A 27,182-nucleotide genomic window follows, 5' to 3' on the forward strand; every position below is an offset into this window, starting at 1 on the left:
CAGTTCTGTGATCTCCCTCTCTATTTCCTGTGTCAGTAATTCCTGAGATTGAACCTGCAATCGTCTCTTAAAAGCCATAATCCCTAACCACAAGGTTATACTGTTCAAAGAAGGCAAACTGGGTCTTTGCTTTGACTTCAGTGGAAACAAGCCAATGTAAACGGCTAAATTGGAAGCAGACAGAGGCATTATGGAATTATACCGTTCATAATGTGATCTATCTTTTAGGCACAAAATCGTCAGGTAATTGCACATTTCAAGATTGTTGTCATTGGCCGATAACCACTGGCTGATTAACAAGGGGTTACAAACTATTCCAAAATCAGTTTTGTCACCTCTTTCTGTGGATAATAAACGATTTCTGTCTCAAATTTTACTATGTAAATACTGTGTAGGGCAATTGTGTAAATCTGGGCAATTTGGTGTACATCTTTATTGCTGTCATTACATATTATGTATTATGTGTAAATCAACACTGATCCAACCGGCAGAGATCCTGCTCTCTAGATATTGCAGGGCTCAGCAATAATGGCTTCCTAATGTGAGAGAGTTTCAGGTCAGTGTGTGCAACTCTCACTTTCCAGGTCAGGCATGCATTTACTGGGGCCCCAGTTTTATGACATTTTATAAAATACATTAATTTATCATGAATTCTGTGAAATTAAACCTAAAACAAAAATAAGGCAGCACTACTTTGTATAATTTAATGTTTTGTTTAATTAAAATGTGAAGTTTTAGAACTGTTCTTTGTCATAAATTTTCTTTGGGGGGGCCGCAAAGAAATGCACCGTACACAAAGGGGGCCGCAGGCTGAAAAAGTTTGAGAACCACTGCTTTATGCAACCGGGCCCTGTTGCTTTATACTGTGTAGCATATTCAGGTCGTGCATCATGTTTTTGAAAAGTAATTAGTAAAGTAACTAGTAAAGTAACTAATTACTTTTGAAAATAAGTAATCAGTAAAGTAACGGGATTACTTTCATAGGGAAGTAATCAGTAATCAGTAACTAATTACTTTTTCCAAGTAACTTGACCAACACTGCTTGTATGGCTCTGTCATTTGTTATATACATACACTCTTTCGGTTCCATAGCTCCGATAGTCCACGGCAGCAGACACAGCCACTATAACAGCCGGTACCCCATATCCCGTGAGATAGAAGTACTTGGTGCGTGAGTACTCGCTCTCGAACACCTCCACCAGCATGATGTACAACTGCACGCCTTCCAGAAACATCCACGTAAACGCGGCCAAAAAGAAGAAATGCAGGAGGGCTGCAAACACGGCGCAGACGATCTGTAACAAGACACACACACAGTTATCAGCGTAGTATCAGTGTGATCTGTGACTCGCTGCTTTGAGTATTAACTGTCTGTTCTGTTATCACTTCAAAAATTTCCCAAAGGATTTCCAGGGTTTTATCTTTGTCATTTTCCATTTGTCTTTTCCTTCCATTCACTTCGTTCTCTCTCTATCTTTCTTTTTTCTCTCTGAGGACAAAATGAGTTTTTTTATTAACAGGAGTTCAAAGACCCTTTCTGTTTCTGTAATTACCAAGAGTCAGGTGCCCAACTTAACAACTTCAGGAATTGTGTATGTGTGTGTGTGTGTTCTGTAATAAATCTACATCCTTCAAGTGTGTATACTGTACGTGGGCTGTTTTGAGTTAAACTTGTCGTGTGTGTCGTACAGGCTGGTCTGCGCGGTTGATCCCGGTGAGAAAGAGCGTTTCTGCGATGAACAGCGAGATGCAGAGGTTCTTGTGGATGGTGTTTCTGTCGCTCTGGAGACCACGAAAGAAACAGAAGGTGAAGATGCAGATGAGCAGGCAGACGAGAGACAGCAGGATCCCCACCCATGTTATGACGTCCAACAGCAGTTCGTGCACATGACCCGTATTCTGAGGGAGACAGAATCAAGAGGGATGATTATAGTGGTTAATGCTGTCCTATAGGGAAGGAGGAGTTTTTTTTATTTTAGGTATATTCAAGCATCTGCCACTTTCCGTAATAAAGGAAGTCCCTGCTAGATTCAAAACGCAATCTGTGGGCTGTTTTTTGCTTGTTCTGAATTGAATTTGTGGGGAAATCTGCAGAAAAGATTTACCCGTGGTAAAATGTGTTAAACAGAGCTGACAGCACTATGCTTTTATTGCTATCAAATAAGTCCAAATATTAAAGCAACGACTTTCCCAAAATTCTATCATCATTCCCCAGAACACAAGGGTGCGAAAGTACCATAAAAATAGACCACACACCATGCTTTATTCAACGTCCTCTGAAGCCACTCATATGAACACGTTTAATGATACTTTTATGGTGCAATTGCATCCTTTTCAAAGTTGTAATGCGCCGGTCTGCATGGCATATGTAGTGTAGATCTTATGTAGGAATGGCCCACTTTAGTAGAGTGTCAGAAGTTTAGACCACTTTGGCTATGACAACACTCACTATACAGTAAATGTGTGCAGTCAACCTTCAATTCACACACATTAAATGGTTGTATTAATAATTTATACTGTACGTATACCCAACATCCATTAATGCAGCCACAAGGGTCTGGGTCTGAATGATGTGCATGTGTGTGTATGTGTGTGAATGTTTAAGGTCAACTCTCATTTACATTTACATTTATGTATATCATGACCTTTTGCCTTTACGTTTTGTGCATAAATAATTTTGTCGCATACACATTTGTAAACGTCATTATGGTACTATAATCAATCCACAGTAAGGTTTACCGTTGATTTGGGAGTTCCACATGTGTTCAGGACATTTTGAATGCTTGTACATGTGTGTGTGTGTGTGTGTGTTAGATGAGAGAGAGCATGTAACTGTCTCCTCTCTGAGATAACACAGGTAACACATGCTTAACGCTCAAGGCGAAAGCTGCATGGCTTAGGGCGAGATCTCAGTGGCAGATGACGTAAACTATTGCAGTACTAGCGAATGCTTTCAGAAATTTTAAGCTGGGTCTGGCTGTAACTCACAATCCAGCTGTAAAGAGAATACCGCTCTCAGTAGACTTATTATAGCAGTCTCTTCTCAGTGGAGCATATACTGTACAGTACCAAATTCAATAACCACAACTTCGCCAGGCATTGCAAATCAACTTTGGCCAGAGAAATTTGGAACAGATGATGTTAACCAAGGGCATTACTAATAAGATAAATGCCTAACCAGCAACGTTTTGTAGCATAATCTTAGACAAGGCAGTTAAGCATCTCTATTCAGGTTGCCTCATTGGTCGACAGTACAGATGATTAACAACTGTTTTTATTGCTTTTTTATGTTAGCCATCGAATTACACAAGATTTGTAGGTGTAAAGGCATTATTATGTTCTAGTCTTAATTTCAAGTTTTGTTTTGACTGTTTTATCAAGATATCATGATAGCCTAAACTTCATTTTATAATGCTAAATAACGTTTATAATACCAAATTTTGTAATCCTGGTGTATGGTTAACTACAGTATGAAGCTTCAAAACTCTAGTCACCATTCTATTATAAGTACAATATATTTTAACATGCATTCAGATATTTGTGACGAAGTCTGTAAAAATAAAAAACACACATCCTACATAATGTACAGACATTAAAGGCGCTCTAAGCGAATTCACGCGTTTTAGACCATAAAACATTTTTTGTTACATACAGCAAACATCTCCTCACTATCTGCTTGCTGCCTGTCCGCTGATCAAACTGTAAAAAAACGAGATCTCTGTAGACAGCCCAGGCTCTACAAACTTCAATATAAACACAGTGGCCAAACCTGCACCACGAAACAAAACAAAGTGTTCCAGCCAATAAACGGCAAGAAGGATTTGGGGGTTGGGTTTGGGCCACTGATCTATATAAATGACTGGATTGCGCATGACGTCACAACTATGAAGCCACCGCGCCTCCATGTTGGTACACCCAAACATTCAATTAAATCAATAGACGCGATCAGATTTTAATGATAAAACATCACTTCACTAGTCTTCGTTTTTATATCTGAAGTTACCCTGTACATTATTACAACACAAACGTCCTAAGCATGTGCATAGTTATTTACTGAAAGTCGGACAGTTTAGTTTTTAATCAGTTATTATACATTCATCTTCATTACATTATCAGATCAGCAGACAGACCGCAGCATATTTAGTATTAATGATAAACGTGCTCATTCTGAAATCTAAATAAATAATCATACTTTGTACCGTATGTGTATGCAATAATTTGCTAGTTTTATGTTATCTAAACTTACAAGTTACCTAAACTTATTTAGAGAAATAACGCTGACCGTGTAGCTGAATGTCAATAAAAAAACTTTATTTATACCCGTGTCATTAACAGAACGCAGCAGACACTCACCTTAACGGTTTTTTATAAATCAATTTCCCTGCCCGATTAAAACATAAACATTGCAAATAACACCAGAATTAACAGTTATTTTACGTACACATATCCTAAAAATAATCTTGCGTGACTGATACGCTGTAAAGCGGGTGAATTTAAACCATGATTTTGAATGGAAGTCAATGACGCCCTCTGCTGGTTGGGTATATCAAGATGGCGGCTCGAACTCTGCGCTGGCTTCACATCACGCTGTTACGTTAAGCGTTCTATGCGCAATCCAGTCATTTATATAGATCAGTGGTTTGGGCGTGTTCATGAAAGCATGGAGGGAAGGGGGAGGAGTTAACTACCCTCAGTTTGTTTGAAAACACATTTCAAAAATCAACACACAGATTCGCTTAGAAAGCCTTTAAAGGGGACATTTCGCAAGACTTTTTTAAGATGTCAAATAATATTTGGCTTCCCCAGAGTATGTATGTGAAGTTCTAGCTCAAAATACCATATAGATCATTTATTATAGCATGTTAAAATTGCCCCTTTGTAGGTGTGAGCAAAAATTTGCCATTTTTGGGTTTGTCCCTTTAAATGCAAATGAGCTCAACTCCCATTATGACATCAGAAGGGGAGCCAGATTTCAATTACCTATTTTTTTACATGTTTGCAGAGAATGGTTTACCAAAACTAAGTTACTGTGTTGTTCTTTTTCATATTTTCTAGGTTGATAGAAGCACTGGGGAGCCAATTATAGCACTTAAACATGGAAAAAGTCAGATTTTCGTGATATGCCCCCTTTAAGGGCACCTATTTCATTGCTAAAAACTACGTTACTTTGTGTATTTGGTATAATACAATGTGTTTGCGTGGTTTATGGTTAAAAACACATACCCATATACCGTACATTTTTGTAGCTTCAGAAATCCTGCCTTCCTCAAACATATTGATTTTGTACAAAACTCATTAATTTAAAAAAGCTCTGTGTCCCTAATTGGCCAGCTTATCGGTACGTTGTGATTGGCCTGAATACCTCAGACGTCAGCCGGAAATGTGACGCTCCTTGCCATGTTTGGAGGATTCGCTCACAGTGCAATGCTGACAGGAGTTAACTCTTTCACCGCCATTGACGAGATATCTCATCAATTAAGAGAAAACGCTTCCCCGCCAATGACGAGATTTTCCGTCTTTTTGCAATACCTTCCGCAACTTTTTAAACCCAGAAGTATTGCCCTATGGCAAGCGGCTGCATGTCCGTGTTTGTTTTAAAGATCGCTCTGAATGGGATCTCTATGAAAAGTCCGTCACAAAAATGGAATTATCTCTGCTTTTTGCTCAAAATTTGGTGATTTTGCAGAAACCTACCCATATTCAAAAGCTGATTACAAAAGAACCACTTAAGTTAGGATGAAACGTTTTTTTTTTGTTTGAAAGCAGAGGGTCTGTTCTTTCATTTGGTATATTGTATGTTTATATATTTAAAGAAGAACATTTTCTTGAAGGCATTAAACTTTGGTGAAAATCATGAAAAACGCTGGCGCTGGCTGGCAACTTTTTTAAAAAACGCTGGCGGTGAAAGAGTTAATTTACATCTGTGAGTCAAAGCGGGAGGGATTTATATTTAATTTTTCTGTAATATTAAACTGTACCTGTCAAAATGATTTGCAGAATCTGAGTTACTGTGTGTTATTAGTATCAGGCGGTTGTTATCTCGAAATAACCTTGGAATGTCGCGATTGGCCATTCAGAATCAAGCATTGATAATGTAATAAGGTTGAGTAAATGATGACTTCTCATCTTTTAGTAAACTATTCCTTTAAATAGATTTTTCGACACTGCTGGTAAGATTTACTGTACCTGAAACTTCACGTGGGCCATGAGCACTGCAAAGTTAGTGAGATGTGTGCAGGAGCAGGAGGTATGTGTGCGGTTGGTGCCCAGCAGTCTGCAGTCCTGAGTGGACCAGTAGCCTGTCATGGTGCGTTTGGAGTAACTCCAGAAAGAGCAGTTTGGATTGAAGTTCTCTTCTGACTGCTGGAATGAAAGGATGAGATACCCTATTACAGTAATAGATGTACACACTCACACTGAACAGAGAAATGTCAAAAGCACCGAATGATTGTAAAATATAATATAAAAAATATAATAATAATTCAAATTAAATAATACAGTTTTAATTATTATTTTCAAAAACAAAGGAATTTACATAATTGGTAAAAACTTAGGCTACGTCACCATATTCATTTGTAAATAATAGATACAAATTTTTATTTTGTCATGAGTGGTTAATATCACATTTATTTGATTGGAAATTGATATAAAAAATAATGAAAATTTTTATTGTAAAAATTTTAAAGTCACAATGAAATTGACATAAAAAATGTAACATGTTTTTGGGAAAATATTGTGGTATTTTTTAAAACGACGGCTGCGACCGAAAACTCTAAATTGTTGCCTTCTGAGGCAGCATTCGAAGGCAGGAAGGCATCAAGGCATGTCTGAATCCAATGTTAGGTTTACTTCCTGACTCCTCCTGAGTTACATCCATCGCCCTGTCCCACATTTCTATGCGTGTGTGCGCATGGGAAATGTGATTGGTCGAGCCTGGTCAAGTTCAAAAAATTTAAATGGCGGCCAAGAAAGCGTCTGGAGCACACATTTTTTGTAAATAAATCCCTTTTTACACCTTTTAATTGCATTTCTAGCAAAATGTAGTATTTTAGTTTTTTTAATATGTGATTAGTTATCACAAAGACGCTCTCTGTTTATATTTCAAACACGCTGCCTATGTATGTAGTGTGTCCAAAAGGGTTTCTCTAAGCTGCCTTTATGCCTCCGAAGTCATTGCCTCATGAGGCAACAAGGCAACAAGTCAGCTGCCTAAGTTTTCGGAAGCAGCCGACATCTGTAAGCTTCATTATTTAAAAACATTAATGTGCCCTCATAATTTTTAATCAAAAACATGAATCTCCTTCACTCCTCAAAGCGATTTCTCTTTACTTCTGGTCATTTGGTATATGGCAGGTGGGCGGGGCCTGGAAAACGATTGCAGCAATTAGCAAATAGCAACATGACCCAACCTCCAACAATCCAATTTATTCTCGATGGACGAATTCAAATCAAACCCTATACCATATTCATTTTAGAAGCCTCGGATATACGTCACGGCGTTGAAAATACGACAATCGCTACTTCCGTTTCACTGTGACTTTAAAGCTAATAGGCATGGACTGAAAGCTCTTGATTTTAAAAGTGAAACAGACAATAATAACTGAGAAAGCAGGTGTATGCATACCTGTATGTGTTTGACAGTGAAGACCACAGGTTCAGACAGGTAGACCTTGTTACTGTCTTTATTAATGGCTGCAGTAATGACAGGTGAGTTGACTATCAGGGAATAGTTGGGATAAGCCACCTCACTGCCCAGCCTGACGCTAGCATTCTCTGTAGACAGGTACTGGCCCAGGTTCTTATAGAGAACCAGCGCCATGCGAATTTCACCTAAGGGACACGACAAAAAAGACGGGTCAGCCTACAAAATGCCAGTGAGACCTCAGACGCAGAATCAGGTGGACACTGAGATTTTACCATTGCGTCCTTGTTGTTTGAGAGTGTTAGCGGAGAGATGAATGGAGTTGCCGGTTAGTCCAGATTGAGGGAAGCTCAGATCAGCCAGACTGCCATCTGTACTTAGACGCGCCACCTCGAGCTCTGCAAAATATAGGCATCCTCACAATCAGACAAGTTAGCATAAAATAGTCATATATCTTTTTTAAAGAGTTAACAAAAACATTTAAATCACAAAAAGTTTGAATATAAAATTATTTTCATGTCATTTAAAAATGTTTTATACAAAATAATTTGTAATAGTAATTAAAAACTAAATCATTTTAAATAAATGTAATGTATGAAGTTATGTACATAACAAAAGTTATTTTCTTTTTTTAATGTATTTTTCCCAACTTGCAGACAACAAGGGAGAAAAATAAAAAAATGTACATGAAAAAAGAAAAGAAAAAAGATTGAAAGTTTGTATCTGCAAATCAACGTTTGGTTTAAATTTTGGGATTCATTTAAATAATAAAAATCCATAATTCTTTCATTGTACAGTATTTACTTTAGACATAGCATTGTGAACATCGTTTATTTATGGAGTTGAGATGAAAGGCACGTTTGGCCGGCCAAATAGCTTTATAAATTTACTTTGTGACATAAAAATGTGTGCATGTGTGGTATATCACACTAGCGCGTGATGTATGTGGTTCCCAGTGGGGAGGTGATGAGTTATACAACAGGACCCTTATGAAGCTATACATCTTTAAATCCATGTGAATCTTTGTGTGCCGTCTGCACGTGTGTGTATATGTGAATTTTATTAAAATCTTTTCCTCGCGTCTGCGGGTGGTCCACAGGCCGAGCTACGGGCCGTTATGTAATTTTCCGGACAGGTTTGCAATATAAAGCACAGAAAAAGACACAGCTATGTGTGTGTCTGTGTGCTCATGTGTCCATTTAATAAAATACAGATTGCGGCTACATTTCAAACCAGATAAAAACTGTATTAAAGGAAAACTGTTAACACCTTTCTGATCCTATTTAAGAGATAATAATTTTCTGTTATTATTAAAGTAATTTATTTACAAACCACCATCATCTCTGTAATAACTGATGGTGCTCAGATGGGTTCTAATGATCTAAGTCAGATGGTGCACATTTCCTACATATAGTAGTTTTAATCTTAAAAATAAAGGAGGTACACAATGCCATAGAAAAAAACATTTTTAGCTGTATTTGGTTCTGAAAAGTACTGTTAACATCCAAATAACCTTTCAAGGTTTGTAGTGGGAAAAGGTGCTTTTTTAGACTATAAAAATGTGGTTCTCTTAAAACGCTTTCCCTGTATGTTTTTTTGGGGAACCAAAAATGGCTGTAAAGAAGCATTACATACCATTATTTTTAAGCATGTACTAAATTTGATGTACATTGTACCACACACAGTAACACTTTATTTTACAGTCCCTTTGTTAGACATCATGTTACATGTAACAGTGACACCTTAAATTAAAGTGCAACCCAATACATTGTACACTATAAATATATTTTTATTATGTATTGTTTTATACAAAACATATAACTGATTCACATAAGAGAACAGAGCAATACTCTCTCCCATACACACACATACAAAACCTCAAGGAATAAACTCACAACCCCCAGGGTAACAATGAGAGGGATGTGCGTGTGTGTGTGTATTGGGAGAGCAAAATAGAGGAAGATCCATAAGGAACACAACGGCCCAGTTATATAAAACACTTCAAGCAGATATTGTGGCTTCAAAGCAGCCACACATACAGGCATATAGACTGCAGGGGTGCTCACACTGTGCTAACCTAATTAGCTGAATCTTCACAGACAACCCCGCACTGAAACACACACAATCTCAAAACACAGAAGTTGTTTTGATCTTTCTACTGGTATTCTGTCTTAAAGAGATTATCTTTATATTTAGAGAGCATCTTTTGTCACCTAAATATGACAATATCTGCATCCTGTCTTTAAAAAAAGCAATTTCTAACATACTCTCCGCTCCACAGACACATCAGTCGACAAATTCATTTAACGAAAATAGCTCGTAGCGTAAAGGCGTAAAAAGTAGGGGGTAGAGAGAGAAAGAAGAGAGAGTAATACTGTAAGAAAGGAAGTTTCTCATTTGAATAAACTGATAGCGGTGGGAGATTTCGGCTGTGAGATTAAGATTAGCTTTTGGCTAAGATTTGAGATTGAAGATCAAACACTGAGAATATAATGATTAAAGAAAAACATTCTTTTACTGAAAGGCTTATGTGCAATGCAAAAAAATGGGATTTTCTAAGAAGTTCTGCATATTCATTTCTCGATTAAGGGTTACGTAAAAGACTTAAAACATAAGATAAAATACATTGCTTGCATAAGCTTTGCGGGGGCACCAGTGGCTGTCTTGGCTCACTTGGACCTCTAGTCACGATAAGTCATGATCAAAGAAAAGAAAATATTTTTTTGCAATTTAGTTTTTCTTCCATACATGTTCGACATAGTAGTTAAAGATTATCAAGCAAGAAGCCTGGGTACAACTTTAACTAATAAATACTGTATTTGTGTAAGAAACTAAGCTTATTTGCATAAACATGAATCTACTTTATGTAAACAAGAGAATGATTGACATTTTGATGTGTGCTACAGTAAGTGACCCAACTAGACTGGCCAGCATGAGATGGTCAATTTTAGATATTTTTAAAGTACAATTATCATGTGATACCTCAATAAAGAGATAAGATACAACTTTTGGTCAGGATTGCCTACACTGTAAAAAAAGGTTGCTAGCTGTCACCGTGGCAGCACCCTTTAAAACAAGTATCATTAAAGAAAAATACCACAGTTTTTCAATATTTTACTATGTTCTTACCTCAACTTAGACGAATGAATACATCCCTATCCTTTTTTAACGTGTGCACTTAATCTTTGTACAGCGCGTCGTAAACGTGTTAGCATTTAGCCTAGCCCCCTTCATTCCTTACGATTCAAACAGGTATGAATTTAGAAGCCACCAAACACTTCCATGTTACACGAGTAAGTATGGTGGCACAAAATAAAATGTGGCGATTTTTTAAGCAGATAAAAAATTAGAACTATATTGTGTGGCGAAAGAGCACTTAGTTTGCAGTTAAACCATCACCCCTGACTACTCCACCTCTCGCTAAAACTTCTGTCAATATTACTGCCATAGTTGATTTTCAAACGGTTTGGTTTGTTATAAACGTCAAAGCAGTGGCGGCTGGTGACTTCTTTTTCTGAGGGCGCACAATGCGAAGTCCGTCACAACATGTATGTAGCCCGTCATGCATGTGGTACGTAATTTCAAAATATGTGTTCTGCGATTTGAGAGATTGTATGTGCATCACGTGTCCTGCCAAAATAAGTGCCCGCTGCAGACGCGTCCAAAGGGTTCATGATAAAAGAGACGCTCGTGTTTGCCAGATACTCACATAATCTCATGCGTAATCAGAGTTTACCGTTAAGGGAGTGTCTTTTGGAACATGAGCATCTCTTTTATCATAAACGGTTTTGATGCGTGTGCCGCAGGCACTTATTTTGACAAAACACGTGATGCACACATGATCTCTCGACACGCAGTACACATATTTTGGAAAAGGGAACCACACACATGATACTCCGAACACTTATTTTGAATTCGCGCCCCTAGAATGAGGAGTCACGAGTCGCCACTGCATCAAAGATGTACCTATGACACTGCATACTTATAATAAAAAGTTTTGTTTCATTAAACATGTTAAAGCATCCAGAATTATAGCCACGTTAATAACGTTTGTAAGAAACCAAATCGGTTTTGGTAGAAAATTGAGCAAGTTATGGTCATTTAAAAGTAACTGCACCATTAAACTCAATGCTACGAGTGAGCGAGCTCCCTGTGGTAAGATGGCCGCCAGGTGATGATGTTAGAGACTCCACCGTAACACATCTAGCCTTTATACATATATATGATTACTGCGCCCGAGGTCGAAGTGCTGAAAACGAAGTGCTCTTCCGCCATACAATATCGTTCTCATATTTTATCTGGTTAAAAAATTGTCACGTTTTATTTTGTGCCACCATATTTACTTGTGTAACTCATGTAACAGTCTTTAAATAGAGAAAACATGGAAGTGTTTGGTGTCTTCTAAATTCATCCTTGTTTGGATCCTAAGGAATGAATGGGGCTAGGCTAAATGCTAATACATTCACGACGCGCTGTACAAAGATTAAGTGCACGCATTAAATAAAGATAGGTATGTATTAATTTGTCTAAGTTGAGGTAAGAACATAGTAAAGTATTGCAAAACAGTGGTGTTTTCCTTTAACACTTATAATAAAAGTACCTCAGAGGTATATATTTGTACCAAAGTGTGCATATTAGTACATCAAAGGTTCATATTATTGGTGCCAAATGTAAACATATTTGTACCTAAATGGTACAGGGCCTTTTTAAAGGGTACTGCCCCAGTGACGGCTAGGGACCATTTATTTCTGACAGTGTACAAATTGCACAAATCTGAAGGGATTTGAACATGTAAGAGTCACAATGATATTGGCGGATGTTTTTGATGAAATCTACCAAAACAGCCCTGTAAAAACACCAAGGCCATATGACTAGGCAGACATTCAGATGCCAAAAAACCCCACGAATGATGAACAACACAGAGAGAGGTGGTGGGGGGGAAGAGCGAGGCTAAAGGGCAATCCCACGGAGAGCTATTTCTCTCAAACGAGATGCATGTGAACTGGCCTTGAGTGGTGGAATAGCGGATAAATTGTTTGCCAGGAACGATAAATTCCCCCCCTTTGCACTGTGAAAGCACTGGAGCAGAATACAGCAGTTAGCATGGATCCCTGAGCATTTCCCCGCACCTTTCTCGTTTCTACTGTATCTTTTTGTTTTCTTTCATTTATTCTCTTCATCTCATCTCTTTTTCAGACGGTAAGTTCGACCGCATGTTTGTCTCGCTTTTTCCACCTCTAAATGTAACGTCCTGTTCGTTCTGACTTCGCTCTATCTATTCTTCCTGCTGGTCGGATGTCTTCCCTTATTACGTTTCACATCTTCACCAGTAACTCCCTCACTTTCTTTCTACAGTATCTATACCTTCACAGTGTCTCTCTCCTTCTGTCTGCCAAACAGTCTGTGTAAAAGAGTCTTTCTTTGTTCAGTCGAGAAGAAATTGTGTTTTTTGAGGAAAACATTCCAGGATTTTTCTCATTTTAATGGACTTTAATGGACCCCAAAACTTAACGGTTTTAATGCAGTTTAAAATTGCAGTTTCAAAGAACTCTAAACGATCTCAAACGAGGCATAAGGGTCTTATCTAGTGAAACGATTGTTATTTTTGGCAAGAAAAATAAAAAATATGCACTTTAAAACCAGAACTTCACGTCTTTCTCCGGTCCTGATGCGTCAGCGCGACCTCACGTAATTGTGTAATGACGTAGAAAGGTCTCGTGTTACATATATGAAACGGACATTTGCGGACCAGTTTAAACAATAAACTTACACAAAGACATTAATTAGTATCATTCGACATACAACAACGTCAGAACAGTCCCGTAGTTTCACATATGTCATCTTTGACCTCTTGGCGTGATGACGTATTACGTGAGGTCGTGCTGGTGCATCACAGGACCAGAGGAAGACGAGCAGTTGTGGTTTAAAAGTGCATATTTTTTATTATTCTTGCCAAAAATGTCAACTGTTTCGCTAGATAAGACCCTTATGCCTCGTTTGAGATGGTTTGGAGTCCTTTGAGACTGCAATTTTGAACTGCATTAAAACTGTCCTTTGAAACTGCAATTTTAAACTGCATTAAAACTGTTAAGTTTTGGGGTCCATTAAACTCCATTAAAATTAGAAAAATCCTGGAATGTTTTCCTCAAAAAACATAATTTCCTTTCGCCTGAACAAAGAAAGACATCAACATTTTGGATGACATGATGGTGAGTAAATTTTCTGGATTTTTTTAAGAAAATAGACTAATCCTTTAACTATGGGACATAAAAACATAAAAAGCATAATAAAAGCATAAAAAACACCCAAAATACATCTGTGATATCAGTATGGTTAAAAACTTAAACAAAATTAAACAAATTTTTTTAATTAAAAGTATTCAAAATATTATATCTTTAGTTTACAATAATAGGTTTGCATGTTTGTCCGCAGGGGAAATCGACTGCAGAGGAAATCGACAACTTTATCATATTGTTTTAACAGTTACAGACTGAAACAAAACAGTAAAGCCTAGTAAAATCCTTTATAAGAACTCCAATCGAACTTAGGGACTTATACTAACTTAGTATTATTTTCATCAGTGACGTGAATATTAATTGAGGAACTCAGATGCAAACGCTGTTAAACGCCACCTCCATAAAAAATGAGATAATGTTCATAACAGAATGATTATAGCATCTATTATACGTTCATCAAATATTTTCACTTCCAATCCGCTTAATCCCGGCCTCATGCCATTCAGAAACACCAGTTTGTTTTCAGAATATATTAAAGGCGGGGTGCATGATCTCTGAAAGGCAATGTTAACATTTGAAATCACCTAAACAAACACGCCCCTACCCCAATAGAATCTGGACCTTCTTTTGATAGACCCGCCATACACATACGCAACCCACGCAACGATGTTGATTAGTAGACACGCCCCTTACTGCTGATTGGCTACAAGTGTGTTTTGGTAGTCGGCCCGACTCCCTTTCCAAAGTGTTGGTTCCAAAATCATGCACCTCGCCTTTAAGGGATAATAAAATAAAAATTGTAAATAAACATGTAAGGCGCACTTAGAGGGTTTTGCATTTGAACTCCTCAATTGTAGATAAATTTTTCATCAGACTCACTTGGCCTCATTGGGCTCACAGTTTCTAGCATGCTCATTCATTCAGACTCCTGCCTGCACTCACTGGCAGCATGATAGCTGTAACCAGCATTCAACAATTAACACAGCAACGGTTTCAAATGTCACGTCTAAATGGTTGTATTGATCCATGATCACACATACCAGCACTGAGGAGATTTGTGACCCTGTCCGTGAAATCCAGGTTAAAGTCTCGTAACGTAATTATAAGATTAGGAATGTCAAAATTTGATTCCAATCATTTATTTCACATTGATTTTAATCTTTGACACGACCTTACTACGATATCAAGGTTATATTTTCACACAATGTTCTTAACATTATGTAGGATGTATGACTTCAGCTGGGTTTTTACAGACAGGGTTACATTTAATGGAACACCCAGCACACTGTTTCTGTGTATACTGTAGGCTACTATACTGTATATGTGTGTAATAAATGTGGACCGGCTCTGTCTTCATACAAAATACAGGGCATGATTTCCTTTGCATTAGTCAGACAGCATCAGACACCCCATGTGGACTGTTCTTGTGTTTTTTACAGACAGGCTTTTCATCTGGCATGAGTACACTTGATGTGTGTGTGCGTGAAAGCTACCCTGCTGCGTATTTCTAATGTGATAATGTGTTTTGTATGCATCAGATCTCACACAGAGATTCACTGAACTATCTTTGAATTTGTTTTTCCGTTTTTTTTAAATAACCAGTTTTTTATTTATTTGCCCTGACAGTAATTTAGCAATTTGGTTTGATTCATTATTATTTTAAAAAACAAGTTGAAGATACAAACAAAACACAAACACTGAAAGAATTCACATTCATATGCACAAGAATAGTTCTTTTAACTGACTATTGAATTCTGTGATCGGTGCATTACATTTTCTTGGTCTGACTGAGGAGTTGCACTAATACACAGCAAGTCAAAAGAAATTATATTTTATGCAAGTCTGAATTTACTGCAAAGAGCTTAAAACACCGCAAAATTACACCATGAAAACGTCTTTCTATTTTGTACTGACTGCACTAAAAACAATCCCATAGTCTTATTAATAAAGAAATGACTTGTATATGCTAGTTTTTTACTGATTTTAACAAAATGACAAACTCACAAATACTCAAATCCGGCTTGTGAATATTTCAATGAATAAGCTCAATGAGTCAGTTACTGAACTTACACTTGACTACTAAATACTGATATACTAGTCAAGAGTACTTATGTTTGTGAAGCTAAAATTGGTATCTGCTTTGACTAGTTGAATAATTGACAATCTACAGTATGACAATATGACATTTTAAAGTTAAATATGAATAGTTTGGTTCCACAACGCAATAAGTCCATTTTGACTCATTTGGGTAAAAATGTGTTTTCTATACCAAGAACCACTATTTTCTGTTACAAACTTTTACATAGCATACTTAGGTTGTAATAACATTAAAAATTCTAATCCATAATTTGATTTTCAAAGATTTATTCTAAAAACTGATTATTTTTTTCCAAAATGCTATAAATTTATTGAATCAATATATAAATGTGCATTCTTTGCCATGTTATAGTCGTTAATGGCATGTATCAAACACTTACTTTGTAATTAGTGTTTAAGAACACTGTCATTGCTGCTGTCATCCTTGGGACGTCGTCGCTGAACTTTTTTTGACAGCGATCAGCTGTAAAATGTTTTGGTCCTGCTCGATTGACTTTGAGTAAAATAAAGAAAAGTTTTTCATAAGATCCCCTGGGGTCAATGTGTTAGGATGACAAAAGCTTGATGGTGCCGTGTGAAAACAAGCAACAGCCGGCATTTTTCCTTCGCCTGAGTGCCTCTCACGTAAATTATTCGATTTTGATGGCTTACGTTTCTTCCCCGCCACAGAAAACCACCACAGTTTTATCAATGCCTATACTATTTTGTTTTTGTTTGTTTGTTGATCACGAAGTACAAAGTAGATGAGGAAATCTAGGATACCGTGTGTATTCAAAGCACCACCATTGTTGTTTACCATGCGTGGAATGGTGTGCTGTGATTGGTTAAGCGGATTTATTGCATTCTGCAGAAAAGTAGGACTGGCGTTTGTTGCGGTTTGGTAAAAAAGATGACAGAATAACGAGTCGGATATCGGATTTTGCGTAAAATGAAGAATTGACTTTTTAAAACTGACCAGATACAATACTGAATTTGGCAGTAACTTTTTTTTAAATGCCGTTTATCGTGTTTTGGAACCAAACCCTTCGAATATTTTCATGAAAAATTTTATTTAAACAATATATATTTTAAATAAGTTTTAAAAAATGCAATTAAAAGTGGGTAGAATAAGTGTTGAACACTCACCATCTTTTAGTAAAAATATTTCTAAAGGTGCTGTTGACATTAGATGCAAAGAAATCAAACCACAGATGTCCATAAATTAAGTTAAATTAAGACACAGACATAATGGAACCCTGAAAAAAAACAAGGTGCAAAAAGGCACGGAAAGCCTAGACAGTCAATAATAAAAAAAGCAATCCTGCCCCTTGTCAGTGCAAATAATAACAGCTGGTTCGGTCCCAACTGATGGCCTATAAAATAGTGTCTCATTACCAAGGTGTCATAATGGGTAAACCCTAACCCAAACACGCAGTCAGGGAAAACAAAGAAAATAAAGCTGCCAAAATGACCCAGCCAATCACCTGACTTGAATTCAACTGAAAATCTATGGAAAGAACTAAAGGTCAAAGTTTATAAAAGAAGCCCTACAGAACCTTCAAGATTTTTAAGACTGTTTGTGTGGAAGAATGGATCGTCATTTCACATTATTACACATAACTTCATTTATAGACTATTATCTATGGTTTGATGTGTGGATTGCATGGGTTGTTACCAACATCTGGTGAAAATTTCACATCAATAGCACTTTGAGAAATTTGTTAACTGAGAAAAATGGTGACGTGTTCAGTACTGATGTACATACATAGACATTGAGTGAAATATGTGCATACTTGTTATGGATTTGCGCTTGAATGTTCAGTACATGTGTATGTGTATGGACTCACGAATGTTGTCCGTGCTCTCCTGTATAGTGTCTGTTTTAAGGAGGTTGTCTGCGAGCATGAAAGCTCCTGTCTCCACCGTGTCTAACAGCATGGTTGCACAACGCAGCTGCTCGGCCACGGACAGCTCCCTCCACGCCGCCTGGGATCGCACCTGCAGCAGGTTATTCACCGTCTCAACCATGGCCTGCAGACAGAAGAAGATGTCAGTGTGCTGAAGGAGAGGAAAGACCTCTGAACATGCACGCACGCACACATTCTGACTTCTGAACTTCACAATAAAGACAGATTTCCCAAAGAGCAAACCTCCTCCATAAAACATTTCTCACTCTCGCACAGACACCTCTACACAGCCACAGTGTCTGGAATATAAACCTGTCAAACTGAGGAAAGATCCACAGGGATCATGAAACGCTGTAAAAATGAAAGACGCTGTCACACACACACATGCATACGTACACGCAAACACAAAAGCAAGTTCTCACAAGGCAAGAGGTAATTTATGGGCCTATAAGAACACTATATAGGAAAATTAAATGTCTCTGCCGCACAGCGGAAACTAATATAAGGGTATTTAAAAGTGTGATATTAAGATAGCCTTTTAAATTTGGCAGTGAATATTATCACAGGAATATTAAAACCTCAACCTTGATATACAAATGAAGCTTTAGACTTTAACGGAGGTAGTTTATTAAAAAGATTGCAGAGTATAAAACCTCATTTTCGTTTGTAGAAAAATGCAGCAACCCACTACAAACATACAGTATGGATTGCATTAATATTCATAAAGCAGGACGAATGTATTTGTCAAAGATGCTCTGCATAATAATTCTGGGTCAAATCTCTATGAACTAAAATAGATTTCATCCCTATGGAAGTTCATAACCTCGCGTTATTACTATATTATGTGATTATAATGCATTATTAAGTATTACAGCACGTAGAAAGCGTATAATATCTGTACCGAAGAGATGTAATTAACTTCTTTCACTGTAGTGCACTCATCCGTAGGGATGGACACAGGGATGTTTTCTCATTTGTCAGTTAGGTTGCCGCGGGCTAATCTGGCCATTGGGTTGAATCATTCTGCCCCAGTTACAGTACAGTGGTGTGTAAGGAAACGATGGGTATATTCGCTTTGACACCACTAAAGTAATGACTCTTTTATGAGAGAGACTTGGAGGTTGGAAAAAGGAAAGTTTTATTTACTTCCTAACAAAACTGTTTATGGAATTTTCTGACTGAGCGTGTCAAGAGGTCAGACAGAAGTGTGCATCTGTCGGTCTGTGTTTGTGTGTATATGCGCACACTTTGGGGTTCACACTGCAGAGTGAGATAAGAGACTTATAAAAATACTTCTTACATTTTATTTTCTCTCTCTCTCTCTCTCTCTTTCTTGCACACAGACATAGAGGCAGTTCTCTCCGCAGACTTGGTAAATGGAGCAGAACTGAAATGCTTTGAAGCTGAGGAGCTAATCCAGCGTAAAGACATACACACACACACTGCAATACATATTAGATGACCACTAAAAAATTCTTATAACGCGGCTTTCCAGAACACTTTATTCAAATTAGTAGTGACACAGAGCTAATCTATATATTTGAATGTTGTCCATGGCAACACACTGGTGCTTATGCTTTTTCACAGACATTAGGTCGAATCTTAGACTGGCTAATAACTTCAGTATTGATTTTAATATATAATGTGAGCACAAATCATTTAATAGATCAAAGCTGAGGGATCGGCAGTTAAAGTTAGGGAAAAAAAGGCCGGATAAAAAGAGGAAGAACTGTTCTTCTTACTCGTCTCCAGAAAAAGTACCTCAGGCTTCTCGGGAGTTTTTAATATTGTAATTTTGTTCCTTGCAAATTCTCAATGCAAATTGTTTTATATGTTATATAGTGCAAGCTAACCTCATTTACAAGTAAAATATATTTGATCTGCATTTATTTATTTGGTAAGTAGTCGTGTAGTAAGCGCTATAATGTACAATGAGGTCATTACCCCAAATGAAACCCCTTCAGGGTGAAACAATACCTCTATGATCACCCCTTTGGGGTTCATTCTCCGATAATGACCGTATATAATCAGATATCAGCACTTGGACAATTGTCAAGGAATCCCATAATGCCTCTTAATGTCTCTGTCATCGAGATCACTTGCAGTTTGCCTAACTAATTTCCGTTGGACGAATTGTATAATCCAGAAAACAGAACTAAAAATCGGTATAAATCTGTCTTGTTGGCAGGGTTGACTGAGCGAATCGGCTCAGTCTGAGATATGCATCAGTCATTCTCTACCTCTAAATCAGTTCTTCTCATGCTTTTAACTTTCACTTCGTCGCCGAGCTTTTCTTGGGCTTATCTGCATTATTCCACTGTCTGTCTGCGTGTGTGTTTATCAGTCGCCTGATGTGACATTGCTGACCAGTGCTGACATCACCACTGCTTTCTCAGGAGAAAAAAACGCTCTGCTTTTATAAATGCGAAAAGCGCAGCCGGCGGGCACAAACGCGGACGCGCGGACACACACAAACAGCCGATATGATTCATACGCTGTGACAGATATAGCGCCGTGGATGTATAAAGCAGCATTTCTGTTGAAAAGTATAGCCATCTAAGTTGATGTTGTGAATTGATATGGAACTTAAATAAAAAAGCACTGACAATAAGTCTATACGCAGAAACGCAGAGTTTAGAAGCTAAATTAGTCATGTCCTCTCATGCACAAAATCAAAATAATGATATTTACAATACCCTAAGGACAGGACATGTTTACATTACATTTATGTATTTGGCAGATGTTTATCCAAAGCGACTTACAGGGCATATATTTGTCATCAGCATGCATATTACCCGGGAATGGAGCACACAACAAACCTACTGCCATTATCAAATTTTCAGCTAGAAACATTTGGTTTATAAACCAAACCACACGTTATTCTACATTGCTAGCTATATTGTGTTTCTGTAGCTCACCTGGTAGAGCATGGAGCTGAAAGGTTGAGGGTTTGATTTCTAGTGAACACGCATGAAATGTATACCTTAAATGCACTAAGTAAGCAATAAGGTAAGGATGTGCTTTGCATTGTGCCTAACAACGCCCTTCACCCGTGACTTATTCACGATACAGCACTAGCCTAAATACCTTATTGCTTTTAAAAATGGGTTACAACATGATACAAGTATTAAACCAAAAAAATATGTATCAATGCAACTTTCATAAAGTAAAATCACTTAATGTCTTCCTTACGCTGGAAAAAGCAGTCCCTGACTGACTGTGAAAAGCAACAAAATGATTCACATATGTGACCTGTGCTGTCAAAGTGAGTCTGAATTAGGGATGCGTAACGATTAATCGAGATTAATCTATAGCAGAAGTTTTTATTTACATCATATGTGTGTGTGAACTGTGTATAATAACTTTGTATAGATAAATGCACACACATGCATGTGTATATTTAAGAAATGTTTACATGTGTGTATATATTTGTATATTTATAAATAATTTATATTATATTTAAGGAATAATTGACGACGGGCCATTGAATTATAAGAAAATAATGCACACGCAGAATACAGCATTCAACAGACTCGTGGTATAAATAAATATAAATACTTAATATATATATTTTTTTCTTAAAATTATACATGCATGTGAGCATATTTATATATACATAATTATTATACACAGTTTACACACATATATGATGTAAACAAAAACTTTTATTCTGCTATAGATTAATCGCGATTAATCAGTATGCATCCCTAGTCAAAATTAGCAAATTATTAAAAATTAGTTATTTATATTTTGACATTTTCTATTAAAAAAACGTCAAAAAGATGTATGATTTGTTAAAATCTGACAAAAAATGACAGATCTACACATGTTTGAAGTTGACAGAGTTAGTCAGTTTTGAGAAAAATCAATTTTTTTTAAAATCACTGGTAAAACTAATATATTTGGCACTTACAAAGTCAAAAACAATATCTATAGGGAAAATATATGTTCACATTTTTTCTTTCTTTTATTATTTGACATAGATAATATATTTATTAGATATTTTTTCCCAAAAGATAATCCCACATTCACTTAAGACATAACAGATTATATCTTCGTGATTTCTTGTCAAAATAGATATTTTTAAAGCTGTAATTCTGTGTAGATGTCTATATATCGGTGTCGTGCGCTCGGAGGTCTGTGCATGCTTTGGATCTGTCAATCAGTACGAGGAAGATCGTTTTCGAGTCTTAACGCTATCAATCAAGTCCCGAACTTTATCTCTCTTGATAGCTATTTTAACTTCAAGCAAGTCCTGCACTCTATTTTATAATTCCTGCATGTTTTAAACCCGAATCCAAAATGCCATTATACTTTCTTTTGCCTCTAGCTCAAAATGTGATATATGTCGAACGTAATGTGACCAAACCGAAAAGCTGTGTTGATCGCTTCCGGTTGCCGGCATGTCCAATCGTAGCTTGGTATTGTTATCCGTAGTATTATTATTTGTGTTATTTTTTATTCTTACTGAATGTATATGAATATGTATATGTATATGTCAACAGCTATAAAGTAGGGGTGCGCGGGGCAAAAACTAACGTGGGTTAGTTGTAACACAGACTGTTTACATTATTGCACAAGGTTCAGCGTTTTTTATTACAGGTATTTTTTTCACGCTGTCAAAAGACAATCTTCCGCAAATTATTGGAAATGTATCATGTTTTTCCAGAGAGTTATTTATGAAAGAGTGTTTTGGTGGCATGTAAGTAAATTTTTTCATCATAGGTAAGATACCAAATCCAATGTTATGTCATCTTAATCAGTGTCTTGTTGACTAAAACAAAGCATCATTTTGAAATATGTCTGCAGGTCTGAGGTTGTTCCCCGCTCTCCCCTATATAAAAAAGTTTGTACATTTTCTTTTACTTTAAAAGATGTTAACAAGCATATCCACTGGACATCGATTATTCTCGTCTTTGATAGCTCCTGAAGACTTCATGTATGAAAACAGCACCATGTCAGCGTAGTTTTTTACTATGTACTATGTTTAACAGTAAGTTGCACATATACCCTATTAGACAGTGCGCATTTCAACTCATTTTGACAGCACGGGTCACATATGTTTACATTAATAAGGGTGCTTGCTAAAGCCTGGAGTATAGTCTGCTTTTTACGTGTACGCAAACGTACGCACATGGTCGTTCAACGAAATGCAATGCATCTCCTCAGCTACATACTACATTCTCCTGTATGCGCATGCACGACCTACGCGTACAATGTACGCAGGGCTTCAAAAATCTGTCCGTGGAAAAAGTGGACCATACTTCGGCTAACCGTTTGAATGAAACTATTGCCTAATGCATAAATGTAAACATAATTTTTTTAAACACACCAAACAGCCAAACCTGTAATTATATACACACACACACACAAAGCACGCAAAATAAAGTACCTGTATGAAGAACCGACAGGACCTCTCTCTCTTCTGGAGCTGAAAGACACAATAATAAAACATTACCCACATTCAGCCACATGCATAAAAGTCTAATCTTACAGAGCCCAGGAAACAAACATAATTAGCTGAAATATTCAACAGTCATTTACTAATAAACAATAAGGAATCCTAATTAAATTATGTATCAGAGCCTAAGAGACTAAATTAATCCAATACAGAGTTTCAGTCACCATGACAACTCTAATTTAATGAAACTGACACTGTAGCCACAGAACATTCCTGCATGTCTGCCAGGCCAACAATGCTATAAACATACTGTACAAACAAACAACAGACACAGAGGCACAATGACACAGTGCACCTGACTGTGTCTTATTGCAGGCGAGATCGTGTTTGTGTAATTGATAACCGGAGCTAGACGCAGGTAACAGGAAACTGACAGTCAGGTTGTTTAAAGTTTGTAAAGTGATATTCAGGCTTATATAGTGTAGTGTCCATGTTAAATGACTCCTGAGATTGATATTCACTGGGCTTTGCTTTGTAGGCTATTGTTTTATGGCAAAATACTTTCTAGTATACTGTACCTGCTTAACATGCAGAGACAGCCTGATCTCACGAGAATTCGTACGTATTTTACGAGTTGGCTAATTCGTATGAATTCATACAAAGTTAGTCGAGCAAAAACGTACGATTGTCATGAAAAAACCAATGAAACCCAACCCCTAACCCCGCACCTAACTCCAACGTCACAGGGGTCAAGGCAAATCGTACAAAAACGCAAGAATTAATATGAATTAGCCAACTCATAAAATATGTATGAATTCTAGCGTTGGCAGAAACAACATTTATGATATGTGCAGATTTAATCACAAAGAAGTATAAAGACTGTGGTTATGAGCTGATATCAACATTGCTCACTGCTTCACAAGGAGTTCGTCAAAGCAACATAGTTCGAAAGATTAGGACTCTCATGTTCACTTCAAACATCATTTGTTGCATTTTCACCTGAAAGCACAAATGGTGCTGAAATTATGCAGATACATTTTAATTGGTACTGTAATACATCTACTGTAAGTACTAAGCATACATTTTATTCATTGGACATCTGACAGAATGTCCAATACAATTGTAATGCATTCATTTGTGCATATACATTTGCTTAAAGGGACACTCTACTTTTTTAAAATATGCTCATTTTCCAGCTCATTTTCCAAAGTTAAACATTTGATTTTTACCGTTTTGGAATCCATTCAGACGAAATCCGGGTCTGGCTGTACCACTTTTAGCATAGCTTAGCATAATCCATTGAATCTGATTCGACCATTAGCATCGCGTTCAAAAGTAACCAAAAAGTTTTGATATTTTTCCTATTTAAAACTTGACTCTTCTGTAGTTACATCGTGTACTAAGACTGACGAAAAACTTCTGGCGTAATAATCAAGGACTTTGCTGCCGTACCATGGCGATATTACTAATTACTATTATAAAAGGGGACATTTCACAAGATTTTTTAAAGTACATATGTGAAGTTTTGGCTCAAAATATCATATAGATAATTTACTATAGCATGTTAAAACTGCCCCTTTATAAGCGTTAGCAAAAATGTGCCGTTTTGGGTGTGTTCTTTAAAATGCGAATGAGCTTATCTCTGCACTAAATGGCAGTGGCGTAGTTGGATAGTGCAGATAAAGGGGCGGTATTATCCCCTTCTGACATCACAGTGTGAGCCAAATTTCAATGTCCTATTTTTTCACATGCTTGCAGAGAATGGTTTACCAAAACTTTACTGGGTTGATCTTTTTAACATTTTCTAGGTTGATAGAAGCAATGGGAACCAAATTAAAGCACTTAAACACAAAAAAGTCAGATTTTCACAATATGCCCCTTTAATGATATTATGCAGTGCTTGAAAATAGTCCCCTGCTATTTAAAGTTACCAAGGGGACTTTTTCAGGCACTGTGTAATATCATTGCTTATCTGATTATTATGAGAGTATAGTTCATAACCATATCGGCCTAGTGTACTAAGACCGACGGAAAATAAAAAGTTGCGATTTTAACTTTTTATTTTCCGTCGGTCTTAGTACACAATGTAACTACAGAAGACTCAAGTTTAAATAGGAAAAATATCGAAACTCATTTTTGAGTGCAATGCTAATGGTCTAATCAGATTCAATGGATTGTGCTTATCTATGCTAAAAGTGCTAGCACCAGACCCGGAGATCAGCCGAATGGACTCCAAAGCAGTAAAAATTTAACTCTAGGGGAGCTGGAAAATAAGCCTATTTTTTAAAAAAGTGAAGTGTCCCTTTAATATAAGCTTAAGTTGCAGTGTGCATCGTCATTTTTGGTTGTATTATTTTATGTTTGACTTCTTTTGTTAATTGGAAAAACTCACCAAGGCTTCATGAGCTGTTTTAATTTGTGTGTCCTTATTTATAACAGTGCGTGTGCGTGCTTGTGTGTTCGTGTGTTTAAGGATTTCTGTCTATCGAGCACGAAGTTTTCCCATTTGAGCCATAAAGCCTTTGATCTGTGGACTGCCACAGGTTTATTGCCTAAAACACTGTACTCTGCACCGAATTAGAGCATTATTCTCTCTTCTGCTCCACTTCTCTCAAACGCACACAAACACGGAGCCAACAAAGGCTTCTGCTAACTTAAAGCAGGGCATTGTAATTAACATGTAATAAGGAAGTAATAACAATGTAATTATGACCCATCAACGTGCGGTTTATTAAGCATAGATACCTTGTTTAGACTACGTGCTGCCGTGTCTTTTCCCCCTGGGGTGAGATTACGCAGCTGGACGTCCAGTAGTTCCACCAGCTGTGCCATAGCTTTGACTGTAGATGGAACATCACCCGGTCTCAACTCACCCTTGGTCTGTTCGGCCAATTCCCGCGCTACTATGGCAGCAGTTTCTCCTGATCTCATCTACAAAGAGAGAGAGAGAGAGAGGAAGAAGTGAGTGAATGAGTGAGTGAGAGAAAGATGCAAGCGGTATATTGATTTTATTTTTTCTGTCCCTTGATGGCCAAATAAGTGGATGAGCAAATGGCTTCATAGATTTGTGATTCTGCTTATTTTCTGATTTGCTCTCTGTAGTACAAAGGAAACCGTCTCACATTACTGTTACGCTTTAGTCATTGTCACACTTTACACACAGATGCACAATGACGGCACGCACACACAACACTTTTGGCTGCGCTGCTACTCTTAGTAATGTTGCCACAAAGACAAATAAATTGAAGGTTGATCTTCACAGTTAAATTTTGGCATACATTTTCCTCTAAGCTGTTTCGCTACAGGCTGTTTTTTGCGATAAGCATTTATGCCTACTGTTATAAAGGCTTAAGGCCAAATTAGGCTATGTGCTTCACTCAGTAGGTTGATATTCCATTAGCATATTTCCAAGTTTTAACCTACTCGCTGAGTGATGTGATTGGTCCACGGCGAGGTGCAGTTGCTCAAATCCGGTCCTTTTGGATCCCAGTAGCCGAGCAAACAGTTAAACATTGCCACACCTGGAAAATAATGCAAAAAACATTAAAATGTAAATAGACATTCATGTACACATTTTGGCACATTTGCAAACATGCGGGGAGAACGATGGAGAAGCAGGGCTAAAGATTTACAAGCGATACACCATGTGTCAATCAACAGCTGCATTTGGCCACATAATGAGGGAGCATTGACAGTACACCTATAGTAGCTAGCCACAGGAGACAATGACTGTGATTTTCTTCAAAAATATTGATTTAACAGACACAGTAGCAGTATATACGGACCTTTACTTTAGGAGTTTATATAAAGGGACCCCAGAAAGTATCAAGAGTCATACTTACAGCCATTGCATTAGATAACATAATATCGAGTAAGACAGTGAAAAATGACACTGGAACTATTATCTGAAAACTTTACTT

General features: G+C 37.2%; 1 protein-coding gene across 3 annotated transcripts in view; it reads right to left on the reverse strand.

The window, feature by feature from the left end:
- Positions 1-27,182, reverse strand: part of adgrl3.1 (adhesion G protein-coupled receptor L3.1) — a 144,158-nt gene that overhangs the window by 25,944 nt on the left and 91,032 nt on the right. For all 3 annotated transcript variants that reach the window (XM_055205409.2, XM_055205408.2, XM_055205405.2), the window contains exons 8-16: positions 26,686-26,783; positions 26,008-26,193; positions 23,254-23,292; positions 17,802-17,985; positions 7,918-8,040; positions 7,625-7,830; positions 6,187-6,363; positions 1,690-1,899; positions 1,075-1,295 (exon numbers count right to left, since the gene is read on the reverse strand). In XM_055205409.2, coding sequence (XP_055061384.2) covers positions 1,075-1,295; positions 1,690-1,899; positions 6,187-6,363; positions 7,625-7,830; positions 7,918-8,040; positions 17,802-17,985; positions 23,254-23,292; positions 26,008-26,193; positions 26,686-26,783 — 1,444 coding nt within the window. The remainder of the gene's footprint in view (positions 1-1,074; positions 1,296-1,689; positions 1,900-6,186; positions 6,364-7,624; positions 7,831-7,917; positions 8,041-17,801; positions 17,986-23,253; positions 23,293-26,007; positions 26,194-26,685; positions 26,784-27,182) is intronic.

This window comes from Misgurnus anguillicaudatus, chromosome 3, assembly GCF_027580225.2.
Source record: "Misgurnus anguillicaudatus chromosome 3, ASM2758022v2, whole genome shotgun sequence".
Classification (NCBI taxonomy): Eukaryota; Metazoa; Chordata; class Actinopteri; order Cypriniformes; family Cobitidae; genus Misgurnus; species Misgurnus anguillicaudatus.